This window comes from Phalaenopsis equestris, unplaced genomic scaffold (assembly GCF_001263595.1).
Source record: "Phalaenopsis equestris unplaced genomic scaffold, ASM126359v1 Scaffold000383, whole genome shotgun sequence".
In the NCBI taxonomy this organism is placed as follows: domain Eukaryota; kingdom Viridiplantae; phylum Streptophyta; class Magnoliopsida; order Asparagales; family Orchidaceae; genus Phalaenopsis; species Phalaenopsis equestris.
This window is the reverse complement of record NW_018164825.1, coordinates 9355-24653: the sequence shown is the minus strand read 5'-3', so window position 1 is coordinate 24653 and position 15299 is coordinate 9355. Positions and strand designations below refer to the sequence as shown.

The 15299-nt window shown below is 32.3% G+C and overlaps 1 protein-coding gene across 2 annotated transcripts in view; it reads right to left on the bottom strand.

The window, feature by feature from the left end:
- Window positions 1-3442, bottom strand: part of LOC110026605 (AT-rich interactive domain-containing protein 4-like) — a 61979-nt gene extending 58537 nt beyond the window's left edge. For both annotated transcript variants that reach the window (XM_020727605.1, XM_020727606.1), the window contains exons 1-2: window positions 2878-3442; window positions 2555-2746 (exon numbers count right to left, since the gene is read on the bottom strand). In XM_020727605.1, coding sequence (XP_020583264.1) covers window positions 2555-2746; window positions 2878-3018 — 333 coding nt within the window. In that variant the 5' untranslated portion in view covers window positions 3019-3442. The remainder of the gene's footprint in view (window positions 1-2554; window positions 2747-2877) is intronic.
- Window positions 3443-15299: the final 11857 nt, after the last annotated feature.

Genomic DNA, 15299 nt, shown 5'->3' with positions numbered 1-15299 from the left:
ATTCGTCCGTAATGTGAGAACCTTTGCTTATTTAACACTACACCCGGGCACCGGTGTAGCGGCCCTTGCACACTTTTCACTATATTCAGACTATACAGCGCGTTGCTTCCAGATGACGCTCTAGCACTAACACAATAATCAAAAGGATTCATGTCATGATTTTTTTCGACAAGTTTTACGCTGGCTATCGACTACCTAACGCAACCCTCCACTTTTCGCATTCGGGCTTGGGACCGGCAACGGCAGTGTTAAATAAGCAAATATGAGGAAAATTAAATGTAGGTCAAGAACTTTCAAAATTCATAAGAGATCGTATTTGTCTAGTCCTTCAAAGCTATTTTTAGGATTTTTCCAAGTCCTTCATGACTGTTTCCATAGGGAGTATAATGCTTCATCTTAGAAAATGGAATTATATGACAAATATGAGGAAAATTAAATGTGGTATTTGTCAAATCACCTACACTTATTTTTTTTCCCAACTCGCTCAACATGCCAGCATTCAAGCTTTCCTTTTTATATCATGAGCATTTTTTCAATACAATGGCAAATGAGGAGCATTGTCGTTATGGAGAGTTCACATTCCTATGCCCTGGTTGTCCCGACCGATAATCAATGGAGGGTTGCCAAGAAAGCTCCACTAACAACAATACTTTCAGTGACCTCACCGTCATCATCGATAATCCTAACGCACCAGTGACCTCAATGTCGCTGCCGCCTCCTCTTTAACATTGTAGAGTCATTTGCACTTATACTTCCACAAAAAAATACTGCCATGGTTGTGGGCATTTCCATCTCCAAAAGGTTCATGAGAAGGCAAACATTCCCCTCTTTTATCTTCTTATCTTTTGCTTTTGTCTTCTTACCATCCCTTTGCTTTTAATCATTGGATGGTCACCAGCCAATTAGAGATTTTGGTAAATTGGAATAGCTAGAGTGGAGAGAAAATGTCTAGATTCAGGCCAGCAGAAAGAGAGCCTTGAACTAATTAATATGATTCATTATGTTAATCAACCCTATCAGTTTGTCAATTATCTAGAATTTTGGAGTATATGTTAGCATAGTGATTAACTTAAGAAGAATTACTTTCACGTCCAAATTAAAATTTATGATGAATTATGCAGACTGTTAAATTATCTAGTTATTTCAAATGTGAAATCCTTTAAAATGATCAAATTTCAAATAATATATTCTAGATTCGTGCAAAAAAATTGAATATAAGACTAGGGACATTATTTCATAATCTCGAGTGCAATTTACTTTCATGATTATTTAATATCACCTCATCCTACACAAATAAGCACTAGAACTATTTCAAGCCCCACGGGATCTCTCTATAAGTCGATGCAGGTCGTAATAAAGGTGAGTGTGTTTCACCTGACTGAATATATCTCCAACACCCATTCTGGTGACATACCGATATAGAGTGGAAGATAAGCTCAATACCAAAATTCACCTGAAAAAACTCATTACACATGACTCCAATAAAATCAAACTATTTAAATTAAGATGAAGCAATCCAAAATACTTCATTTAAATATATCTAAATAGCATAAGAAAATATACAAAAATTCTTGAAAAAATATAAGTTTTGTCTAATATTTTTTTCTCAAAATTTCTCTTTTTTACAATTGTCATACAGCAAAATATGATCATAAAATTATACTGATTTTACCAGGCCTCAATCTTTTATTTTTCTTTTCCTATAAAAAGATTTATAACAATCTAATGAGCTACAAGGCTCAACAAAATAAACAAATCTAATATAGAACTTAATTACTAAAGAACATTAAATAGCATATGTTAATCATGCATGGGCATACTCATAAACTGAATATAAGTGATCAATATATTAGTATAACATTGAAAAATAAACTTTGATTGCACAGAAAACTTATATTAAAACACTAGTACATTAAGATATTTTGCAAGTAAGTATTCTCAAATATCATGTGCCAGTCAAATATCTAGTACATGAGGATAGAAACATGAATTTATAGGTAAATATTCTCAAATATCCCTGAGGAGAAGATAGGCCTAAATAACTCATGTTCCTAACTTCCTGCACGCAAGATCAATGTTCATTGCAAGTTCATAGCAATGGCAAAATGCACGAGCAAAAAATCAAGACCGAAGCAATACATTAGAGAATAATTTGCATTCACCTGGATTTTCGTTAAACAAAAAAAAAAAAAGGTAAAGTATCCTCTAGGGAACTCAAATTAAAATCATGTCAAAGTTAATGAGGGAACAACTTAACATTAACCTTTTTTCCTCCTAAATGATGAGCAATGGGGTGAAAACCTACAAGCTAGTGGTAGAATTTTAACATTGCCTACAAAAATTTTAGTACTCCACAGTCTCACCTAACAACATATTACTGAACTAAATGATCTCACTCATCAGAAAGCAATTTTATAAGCAATTCGAATATATTTTTGTTCTACTTGTAGCAACATATATATTCCTGTTTACCAAATCAAATGAAAATGAAATAACGTGAGAATTAAACAAAATTATTACTTTTTAAAGTCATCAAAACAGAAGAATAACTTACAATTGTGGGTAACGGAGGAATAATAAGAGAAATAAAAAAATCAGGGTTAGTCGCATCGGTGGTTCCCCACAAGAGAGAACCAATTTCTTCTTCACCCTCAAGTTGCTGTCCCTGAAAGTAAAGAATCTCTGGACATGTTGCACTCTGAACATCCAGGAATTGATCTATCGTTGGATTCATAAGAGTCCGAACCTAGGTTTCAACGGCCAAAAGTTAAGGATGCCTCCAAGCAGAACATCAATGCATACGGGTGGATAGAAATATGTACAGGGAAAACATCAAAGAATCATAACTAGTTTGTCTAAGATTCTTATAAGATCTACCTCAAAGAAACCAGAAGAAGCAATATCAGGAAAGGGATACCGCGTGCCATCACCCCCGACCGGTCTTTCTCTGCCAGATGCATTTCCACATAACACAACAAGTAGGCACTTTTTGATTGGTTCAACCCAAGAATGGAGCATTGCTTTTTATGGGCACAATAAGAGGATTAAACCCCAACTCTAGCTCCTTTAATTATTATACAACCAAGATATTCAACTATTCGCAGGACTCCAAAGCCCAAAATTAAATATAGACGGCAAGTTCAACTCTACCCGCAATACCATATTTTCAGCATGAAGCCGTTGCCTCATCCATTTATTCAAGAGATCGAAGATGAGAACCATTTCAGCAAAGCACGATCAAAACCCTAACGCGAGCGAGCCCTAAATTCTTCCCCGTTCAGTGCATAATTTGTGGTGTGGTTGAAATATCTCCCTTTGGATGAAAACTATCAAGAGCAGCAGAAGAAGAAAAAGAAACAATCGAGCAGCAGGAGAAAAAAGGCCTGCGGGAGAGATTGAAGGGAAGAGAAACAATAGGAAACGAAACAGGTCATTCGACTGAACCCGAAGAAACCGGAATATTCCATCATGATTCAGGTCCAATCAAATTTAGACAAGTGTAAGCCGCTAACTTAACACAATAACGCATCAATATCACTACAATAACATCTGAATAATATGAAATAACCGAGTCGAATCGCAAATCGCAGGAAAACACGCACATTCCTTGAAGCCATGTGTCCGCATATTAGTGGACTTCGAACATAGTTTACCTACGTTAGGAGTCCTGATGTAATACTTGTTCATATTTTAATGCATACCTGACTCGACGTTATTTGAGTGGTATTGAGGTTGTTTAGATGTTATTGCAAATTGAGTTGTGCTATTGAGATATTATTGTGGTATTATTTGGTTGATATTGTGATGACTTTGTGGTAGTATTCTACTGATGTTATTTCAGTATTATTATGGCATTGTTGAGATGTTATTATGATATTATTGTAGCGTTATAAAAAAATTTCACATAATTCTGTAATACTAACTCCGCAATAACACCTCAATAATATCACAATAATACCGCAATCACATAATAACAGCACAAAATTTAGAATATGTGGTGTTATTACAATATTATTGTGGTATTATTTTGGTCTTATTATAGTATTACACAATAACACCCCAATTACATTGCAATAATATCGCAAAAACATCATAACAACATTGAAATAACATCAGTCGAATAACACCACAGAACTCTCGCAATACCACTCAAATAACACCTCAATAAACATTTAAAAATCTGCTTTCATGGGTTAATATTAGTAGATTTCTTTATGTGATTTAGAGAATTGGGTGTTATAAAAGTAAATATAAAGATGAAGATATATGTAGATATGTAAGAATTATGTTTTATGTTCTCTATATTTTCATTTTAGTCATTTACAAACTTACCGCTCAATTCTTGTATTTACATATCTAGCATCTATACGTTAATTTTTACATTTATATCACCACAAAAATTTATATCACATAAAATATACCATCATTTTAATTTTTAAAAATTGAAATAAACATTTTCATCCATAAGATAGATGGCGTGTATGATAAAATTAATGTTTAGGTGTTAGATATGTAAATACATAAGAATTAAGTGGTATGTATGTAAATCTTTCTTTCATTTTTTGGATAACTAATAGTCAAATACCACCACAGTCAACACAATATCACTCAAAGAATTCAATAATAATACATCAATAATACGTCAATAACACCACAATAATACAACAATAACACATTAATAATGCTGAAATAACAACAGTCGAATATCACCACAATCGTCACAATATCTCTCTAATAACATCATAATAATATTGCAATAACATCAAAATAACATTGCAATAATATCAGAATAACACCATATATTCTCATATTTGTGTTATGTTTATTTTCATTTTGGGCATTTAAAACATATCACCCATTTATTATATTTGCATATCTAGCACCTATACTTTAATTTTTACATCTATATCACCAAAAATTTTTAAATCACAAAAAATAACATCATTTTAATTTTTAAGACTTGAAATGAACCTTTTTAGCCATAGGGTTGATGTCATGTATGAATAAATTAATATTTAGGTGTTAGATATGTAAAAACAAAAGAATTGAGTTGTATGTATGTAAATTTTTCTTTCTTTTTTTGGTTAACTAACACAACCTAACTTGCAATAACATATAAACAATCATAATACCACTTAAATAACGTCACAATATTATCACAATAACATCGCAATAAAACATTAATAACGCCACAAAAATATCTCAATAACACCTCAATAACGTCACAATAATATCGCAAATAATATTATAATAACACTTCAATAACATCACAATAATACATTAATAATGTCACGATAACATTGTAATAACATCTCAATAACATCACAAAATTACTGCAATAACATCATAATAACACTATAATAAAATATCAATAACACCTTAATAACGTTGCAATAAACCTCAATAACGTCACAATAACATCGCAATAACACTACAAAAATACCTCAATAACACCTCAATAACGACACAATAATATTGAAATAACATCAGTCCAATACCACCACAGAGCCACCGCAATACCAATCAAATAACATCACAATATCGTCTTAATAACACTCTAATAACACTATAATAATACCACAATAATATCATAATAACACTGAAATAACACTAGACTATAATAATACCACAATAATATCATAATAACACTAATTGAATAACACAAAAAAATCGTCACAATACCACTAAAATAGCACCTCAATAAACATTTGAAAATATGCTTTTAACAGTTAATATTAATAGATTTTTTTTATGTGATTTAGAGATTTGGGTGTTATATAAGTAAATATAAACACTAGATACTCCATAGGTAGATATGTAAGGCTATTTTGTATTTATGTTATGTATATTTTCATTTTGAGCATTTACATTTATACCACCAAATTCTAGTATTTATATATGTAGCACCTAAACTTTAATTTTTACATTTATATCACCTAAAAAATACCATCATTTTAATTTTTAAAAATTGAAATAAACATTTTTATCCATAGGGTCAATGTCGTGTATGATAAAATTGATGTTTATGTGTTAGATATGTAAATACATAAGAATTGAGTGGTATGTAAATCTTCCTTTCATTTTTTTGATAACAAACAATTGAATATCACCACAGCCGTCATAATACCACTCAAATAACATTATAATAATACTTCAATAACACATTAATAACACCACAATAATACAATAATAACACTTAAATAACAACACTAGAATACCACTGCAGCCGCCGTAATGCCACTCAAAAAACACTATATTAATACGCAATAACATCTCAATAACACCTCAATAATACCACAATAACACCATATGTTCTAGCATTTATGTTTTGTATATTTTCATTTTGGGCATTTACCTACATATCACCCAATTCTTGTATTTACATATCTAGCGCCTATACTTTAATTTTTGCATCCATATCACCAAAAATTTTTATATCACATAAAAAATACCATCATTTTAAATTTTAACAATTAAATTAGACATTTTCATCCATAGGATTGATAGCGTGTATGAAAAAATTGATGTTTAGGCATTAGATATGTAAATACATTAGAATTTAGTGGCATTCACATAGATCTTCATTTCATTTTTGGATAACTAACACTGCTCAACTTGCAATAACACCTAAATCGCCGCAAATACCACTTAAATAACGCTGAGTCATGCATTAAAATATAAAGCTTTTTATTTTTTATTCAGTGGGTCCGCCATTTACTCATGACAAAATTTCATTGGAGTTCGGACACATAAATGCTTTCGGACTCATGATGCAATATTTTTTCAAAAAACCGAGAAGTTTGTCAATTATTTTTCTAGTATTATATGTTTTTATTGTTTTGTACACCACGCCATAAAAAGATAAGTTTGATTTTAAAAAAAATCATATATTACTTATTAAAATTTTGAGAGTAAAAAGTTTGAAAAAATTTTAAAAGGGCAAGAAAAAAATTAATTAGAAACTTTTAAAATAAATTTAATAAGAGCAAAAATGCACCTGAAAAAAGTGTTTAAAGTAAAGTGCTAAATATAAATGAGTTTTACATGAAACACATGTACATCATATGTTTATGTTAAATGTATTACATCATGCGTTTTACACGAAATACGTCAATTTTTATGTTTTAACCACCTCCTCCCTCCTACTCTTTTCCTATAAATTAAGCCCCCCTCACAACAGTCTCTCTCACTCTCACTCACACACCGCTGAAAGACCCCTCCCTCTCTCCTTCCCATTTATATACCCCAAAATTTTCATATCAAATTTCTCTCTATTCTCTCTCACTCTCTCCCATATCTCTCTTTTTCCTCCGCCCTCTCTGATTGGTACCTATCATAACTTAGCACCTTTCGATGAACTATTTGAAATCTTAAATAGGTATTATAAATTTTAGAACTTGAGTTTTACAACAAAGTAGCACTACGTACTAGGGGTTTCACACAATAATAAATATCGTTTAAGTAATATTGGATTATTAACTCTGGATTATCGATTCCATAGAGAAGACTATGATTTGAGCTTAAAAATAGTTCTAGTCTACTATAGTGAGTCTTAGCCTGAAAGTATAGTTGATCCAAGTTATGTCTGTTAATCCTACTAAACTATCACTAATCCTATTGAATTACTCCTAAGTTAATTCTATTAAAGTTAATTAAATTGAGAAAGATCAAGATATAAAAAACCACCCTTCCCTTGCAATGACATAAGTAATGTGTGTCGGAATGTAACACTTAGAACTGAGATTGTAGTTAGTGACAGATAGGACCAATCCTCTTTTTTGCCCTCTCCCAAATGCTTAAAGAAGTTTAGTTGAAACTTGGTTAGTGTTTCTGTCTATCACCCTAGGAACCCCAATTTGAACCCATCAATGTGTATTTCCTTATCTATTTACATTGTCTTATAGAATATTTTTCCTTCACCCACTAGTGCAATCTGGTTCCTAGTTGTTCAAGTCATATCTCTCTCGAGTCTTTATGGGTTCACAACAAATTTTAACATATCACTTGGCCAGAATAATAAGTAAATTAAGTACAAAGTAAAACCATCACTTTAATGAATAAAAACTTATTCTAAATTTAACCAAATATCCTACACATATTACTAATTCATCACAAGAGAAAGGTATAAGGGATCTACTCACAATTTGTTATGTGTGGTGTGTTCTAGTTTATGATGGATCCTCAGTTAAACCTGTAAAAGGGAATAGTCAAGGACAAGCCAAATATAACTGTTTTACCCTTAAGGTGTTTAATAATTATACTGGAGAGTAGTTATCCTGACTAAACCCTATGTTTATTCAGCCAATGGCTGGACCTATGTGGTTGGTTGTTGTAAATTAATAGTCCACGGACCTGGGAAAGGAAACCATTCTTTTTAGGCATTCAATAAATTATACTATTGGAAAGATTACCCATTGATCAATCCTACATGTTTAAAGTGTTGAATTAATCTGACTCAAAAATCTATCGCATCAGGTAGCCTTGCTAGTTTTTAGAAGCTAATCCACACTAAAATTAAGTACGGTGTTCCAAAATAGAGTAAGCAATTGATTGAATCTAAGGAGCAATTACATATACATAACTCTGTCTCAGTTTTACTTAGCTAAAGCAACAATTTCATTAGGGTCGGATTCAGACCAACCAAAATGATAGGCTCTAAAGGAAGGAACAAATTATTTCATCGGTGTGTGATCAGTTAAACTAAGAGGAGGTTCATCAAGTGGCTTACCTTAACATAGGATTATTAATCTAAATGATTAATCTAAAAAACCAACCTTGACTGTCTTGGGATCAACCAACCTAGTCACTTTGTGATTATGCCAAGTGGGGCATGGAGCATGCCCCAACCTCAGATGGTTTAAAGCCAAACTTGTGGTCATTTTAAATAAGATCAAACTAAGTTCGATGAACCCCTTCTCGCGTTTGATGAGCATACTGAGTAAAATTAAGGCATACCTCAACTCAAATTTACTAACTTAAGAGATTGACAATCAAAATAAGGTCAATCACATTATGGTTATTTGATCCCAATATTTTTTATATGTAAGGATTTATGAAGTTGACACAACTACTTGAAGATTTTAATCCCCGACAATGGCGCCAAAAACTTGATCCCAAACTTGATCCCGAGCAAAGTAAGATTTCAATTATATTTTTAAATAGTAGGGATTCTACGCAAGTATATGTATCATTATCAAGTAATATAAGGCTTTCTGATTAAGCCTCGAATATCGATCCCACGGAGATCGAGGTTAATCACGGCGGCTTTCAAGAGAAGTTCTAGTCTAAAATAACACACCCTAGATTGGAAGGTCGATAAAAGTTTTATTTTGATTATATCCTACAATTATCACTATAATACTACTTCTAATCCTAAAATAAAATACTTAGTAAAAATCAGAAAGTGAGGTTTAATATATTAAAAGTACTTTTCCTCATGCAATGAAATTAGTGACATGTGTAAAAGTAAAACAAGTAGTGAGAGAGATTGTGACAAATAAGAGCAATTATATTCTTTACCCTTACTAGAGATGCTATAAAGAACATTAGTTAATCTAAACTTTGAATAGTTCTGACAACCTTCCTTGGACGCTCACGTTATGGCTGTAAGAAAAAAAGTATAATTACTTGCTTTTTAAACGCGATTTACACGTTACCATGCAATAATTTAAATATGAAATTTAAGATGTAATGCGTGCAAGTCCTTTAATTCTACACCCATCAAAGATTATTTTCTTATTTTTTTTGCACTCAATCATATGGACTACATTCTCATCCATACAATCTCATGTGATTCTAACATTCTATCACAGTTGATTGAGACAACACCATCACGGATCTTACATGTTCTCCTAACAGATTTTAACATGCAAGTTGATCAAGTTTACATATAAATGAAGAACAAAGTAAATCATCACAATATATTCTCACTCTACTCAATTCTATATTCTACACATGCATACTAATTCATTATAAGACGGAAGAGTAAAGAAAACTACTCAATATACATGGAGAAACAACAAGAACTTTTCATTGAACAAGACATTGAAACCATACAAACAAAGTATTAGATTCAAATCAAAATAAAATAAAAATACTTATCTTTGATGGAAATCAAACTCTCCTTGAATAGCAAAAGTAATATTTAACTGTTTATATATACAATCCTCTCCAAGAACAAAGTGAAAAAAAAAATCTATCTTTCTCTCTCACCTTGTCGCCCCACTTGGGGCTCACGCCCAAGCCTTCTTCTTCTTCTACAAGTCGTCCTCTCCTATTCTAATTAATTCAAGAGTCCAAGAGTCATTTTAAAAACATTTCCAAGTTTTATATATAATTTTCCAAGATATTCTTAAGCGTCGCTTCAAAAATGTTCATATTCATTGAATCTTCCAAATGGCGCCTCTTCAAAACTCCTTATAACTACCCAAAATCCTCTTAGAAAGTCTAATTTATCATTTCCAATGAATTTCCTAAGAGACACACGAAGCACCTCTTCAAAAATCGTCCAAATCTGATGTATATTCTAGAATATATGTTGAAAACATTTTTTTGCAATTAAGCACCAATTTTGGGCGCTTAGCACCAATTTTAGGGGCTTAAGCACCCTCCTCTCTGTCTAGTGGAACCTAAGCACCATTTTGGGAGCTTAAGCGTTGGACAGAGACTCTTAAGTGCCCAATTTCGGCCCCCATGGCTCCGGTGTGCCCCGGTTCGACCCGATTTGCTCTGGTTTGTTCTGTTTTGGTTTATTTTTGTTCCTTTTACTCCAATCACTCCAAGTTCTTCAATTTGATATACCTACAACCAAAAACACAAGAAAACATATTTTTAAAGTGCAATATCATTATAAAATATATCATGAAAAGTAGTATATTTTTAGGCGCATCATTATTCCACGTGGGGTGTGCTCCAACTTCTAATGGAACTAAAGGAGGTTCAAACATGGTTTATGATTGGCTAAACTGAAGAGGATATGTGTTAGACTCATAAAATTTCAGATTTACTAGTCCAATGAATTGACAATCAAAATCAGCTCTGACTAATTTGAAGTCAATAAACCTGATCACATAGTGATTGTGCCATGTGAGGCGTGCTCTAACTTTCAATAAATTTAAAGCAGGTTTAAATATGATTTATGATGGGCTAAACTTAGAAACAGGGAATGAATTAAATTCACTGCATTAAAAATTTACTAGTCCAAAGAATTGAGAACCAAAGTAGCTTTAACCGATTTGAAGTCAATCAAATTAATCACATCGTGATGGAGCTACATGGGGCGTGCTCCAACTTTAGATGGATCAAAAGCAAAATTTTTTCAACGTGTGATAGGCTAAATTGCGAAGAAACATGTAACCCATCTATGCTTAGCTTTACAAGCCTGAAGGATTGATCTTTGAGACCATCCCCCACTAGTTTGAGATCAATCAACCTGATCATTGCATTGGTGCCACATGGGGCCTGCTCCAACCTTTGATGGACTCGAAGAAGTGCAAAGTGAATTCATTGTGAGCTTTGTGTTTATGTTATGAAGACTTTGGGTTTTTTGGGTTCACTTGTCAGTTTGTTGAATGTTTTTTACCACTCTTGGGGTATTTATGAGTTTTCCAATTGTATTTGGATGTAGTATACCACATGAGACATTACACCTTGTCCAAAAAACAAATGAGATAGTCTATAGACAATATCTTTAAGATTAGAAAAACTTTAATATTTAATTTTATTTTTGGAGGTTTTGTTTTGTTGTTTCTCTTGGTTGATATTTCATTATAGTGTTGAGAATGTAGTTGAATTCATGAATGTTTATTTTGAAAGTGTTTGTGATTTTGTATGGTCCATTGGAAATTTTCATGTTTAAGAGTTTCCACACCATTGTCCATGGTAAGACTTTGAGAGTATAGAAGTTATTATTTCATATGTTATCTAAACATCATCTTGATGAGGATCAAGCTTTAGTCAACATCATATCATTTAGTAAAGAAAGATCTTCCTCTTTACAATAAAAGAACGTCAATTCATTTTTTTGAAAGTATCTGATGTTAGTGATACATTCCAACTGAAATTTTTCATAAACAATACACATAACAAACAATGACAACCATAAACACAAGTTGACAAGACATGTGGGTATCTTATGCATCCGTTCTTCAAATCTGTAATGGCTTGAAATTATTTAGCATTATATGTTGGAGGTAATTGAGCAGTCGCTTTGAACTCTTCACTTTTCTGAAAGTGATGGAGACCCTCCTCTCACAAACAAATGGTATAAAATTCTTGGTTAAATCAATAATATTTCTATTGAAGACTAATGTTGATCCTAAAATAAGGTAATGGAATGAGGCACAATGAACTCACCTGGACTAGTTATTTTTAGTTCCTTGCTGAAGATCATATCACACCTACATATGAAAGAGAAAGTGCAGAATGATCGCTCGAAGTCATGAGAGTCAACATGTGGTGAGATGCAGTCACCCACCTCATAAATATCGATGATGTTGCTATTTAGTACACATGTAAGATAAGTCAGGACACCAACCTTTTGATCATGAACCAGCATAATTAGGGGATGTCGTCTACTTCTCCACTTCACAGAATCCCGGGTGGGTTTTTCTTATTGTCTCAGATGTAATTTTAACAGCATCTGTATTGAAGAGTCACTCTGTCCTTGCCCTTCATCCACCTCTTGAGCTCGATATAAGTGTGTCTGTTGAGTTATGCTCTATGGCCTTTTGTCTAGAAAATCATAATTTTTTTTAGATAATCTTCTACTATTCTATCTCATGAAAGACTCAAGTGAAGCCTTAGTCCTTCCAAAATATTAACATGCTTTCCTCAAACTTGGTCAAATCACTCAAAGCTTTGTATCCCTATTTGCTTGCACTGGGCTAATGAATTATCAACTTCAATCTTTGGAGGTTGTTCTAGTTTCTTGAGGGAAACATTGGTGGAAAAAGAAGACATTAGATATCATAATCTATTAACTCAAACCAATTGAGATAGCTCTACAGGTACGAGCTCTTCAACACTAGGTGTTTGTTTATCCTCTGTTTCTCTAAAAAAATCCTAGCATACTTTATCCTCCAGTTCTTATTCCTTCGTTGCATCTTGGTGAGTGCAGGCTTTACCACTATAGGCTTGATTTGTAGCTCAACAAGTGTGTAAGTGGGATTAGCCAGAACAACTCTCTGGTTTCACTTCAATAGAGAACTATCAAATAATTCCTTCACAGAAAAATTGATCAGTGGCTTCTTCTAAGAAGGTTCTTTAGGTTCAACTACAATCACTTCTAGGTTATCACAATGCATGTTCAGATCTTTGAGACCAATGCTAAACTTTATGACTGGATTTTTTATTAAATGTGCTTGGTCAAACACAATCAAAGGAGACTATGAGCTTTCATGACCAAATTTTCTTACAATAAAAATGAAGAGTTGGATGCCATCTAAGAACTCATTATTATTTCTTTAACTTAAGAAAATTTTAGAGAATTGATTTTAATTGAGTTGTATAAGTGATAGCAAGATTCAGGATTTCATCAAAACTCGATTAAAATAAATTCAACATAAATCAGATCTCAAATTGAACAGATATACAATTCAATTTTTCATTTGAAGTTTCAAAGATTCAACAACAATTTGACTCTTATGTTTTCTAAATAGATTTTCATTTTATTATATACACCTTGAAATGCCTTTCACACATAATATTTTTTTAGATAACAACCATTGATCAGAGGCATTGGACGTTCACCATTACAGTCCACCAATTTGTAAGAGCCTCCTTGATAGAATTTTGTATTGTGAACAGACCTTCCCATGTTGGCTTGAATTTTCCACCAATATTTTGGTGAGTTAAATATGTCCTTTGGAGGAGTAAAACCAACTCACTGATCCCCAAAATTATAATTGTGTAAAATCAATAAAGTTGACTCCGCTTTGCAGCGATGCCAAAAACTTGGTTCGTGTTTTATGAATAAGAAATTGAAGCAATTCTATGCAAGTACATTTATGTTGGGATTCTATGCAAGTACACATATCATTATCAAGTAATACATGACTTTTTGATTAAGCCCCAAATATCAATCCCACAAAGAAGGTTTAAATTCAAAATGAAAATTTTAAATTAGGAAATTCACAAAAAATAAATAAAATCCATGTCGGCACAAATTTTAGGGGAGGGTCGTCCTGTGGAAGCTGTCGGTCGCCGGAATGGAAATCCCGTCGCCCGCTTTGAAGTACCTATCTCAAAAGATAAACACATGATTTGATAGTGAGGCTTAATCAAATAAACTAAGAAATTTATGACATCTGTTTGGTCTGTGAAACCATTTTATTATAAGCCGGCAAGTTCCTCTATTTAATATGAAAATTAAATAGGGAAACACAAGACTTGAGGGTGAGGCTCGATTAAATAAACTAAGAAATATATGACATTCATTTGGTCTGCGAAAACCATTTTATTTATAAGCCGACAAGTTCCCTTATTTAATATAAAAAATTAAATAGGATTTATATTAAGCGGGGTTTGAAAAAGTTCCCTAGAAGGGCAAGCCTCTATAGTTAATTAAATCTTAGATAACCGAAGTCACTTAAGAAAACTCTCGATATAAATTAGGGGATATTGTCTTCAAAAACTTCAAAGGGATATGACTTTCAACAAGATCGGATAAAGAGGTGTGAAAGGGGAATGACTCAAATTTGGAACATTTTATGGAATCCAAAGAAATAACGAGTAGGGGATGTGACAACGACTTTATATTATAGTCCTAATTTGTCTGTTACTCTAATTATGATTTTTTTTAAAAAAATCTAATTTTAATTCCTTGGCAACGGCACCAAAAACTTGACAAAAGTTATAGATTCGATAAAGATGTATACATAAAATATTCAATAATGGTAAAGTCATACTTATCAATGCAAGTATATGTATCGCTCAAGTAATACAGGGTTCTAATGGAGTCCTAGATATCGATCCCACAGGGAGTAATATTAGAGGCTACGAACTAAGATTTTAGAAAATCAATACTTAATCATAACAACATTATTCAAATTGCTTATCTGTCACTAATAAGCAATTGAAATAAATATGTAATTTTAATAACTCTTAAATAACTAATTCTACTAATAAAGTTTCTAATGTGAAATTCAATATATAAGAAAGCATCCTTCTCCTTGTTAAGAAATTAAAGTGAATGGATAAAGTGAATTAGTTTAAATTGGATTGTGTCAAATAGGAGCATACATATTCTTTACCCTTTGTTCCAGGCATAAAGAACATTGGCTAATCATATGCTTATTTAC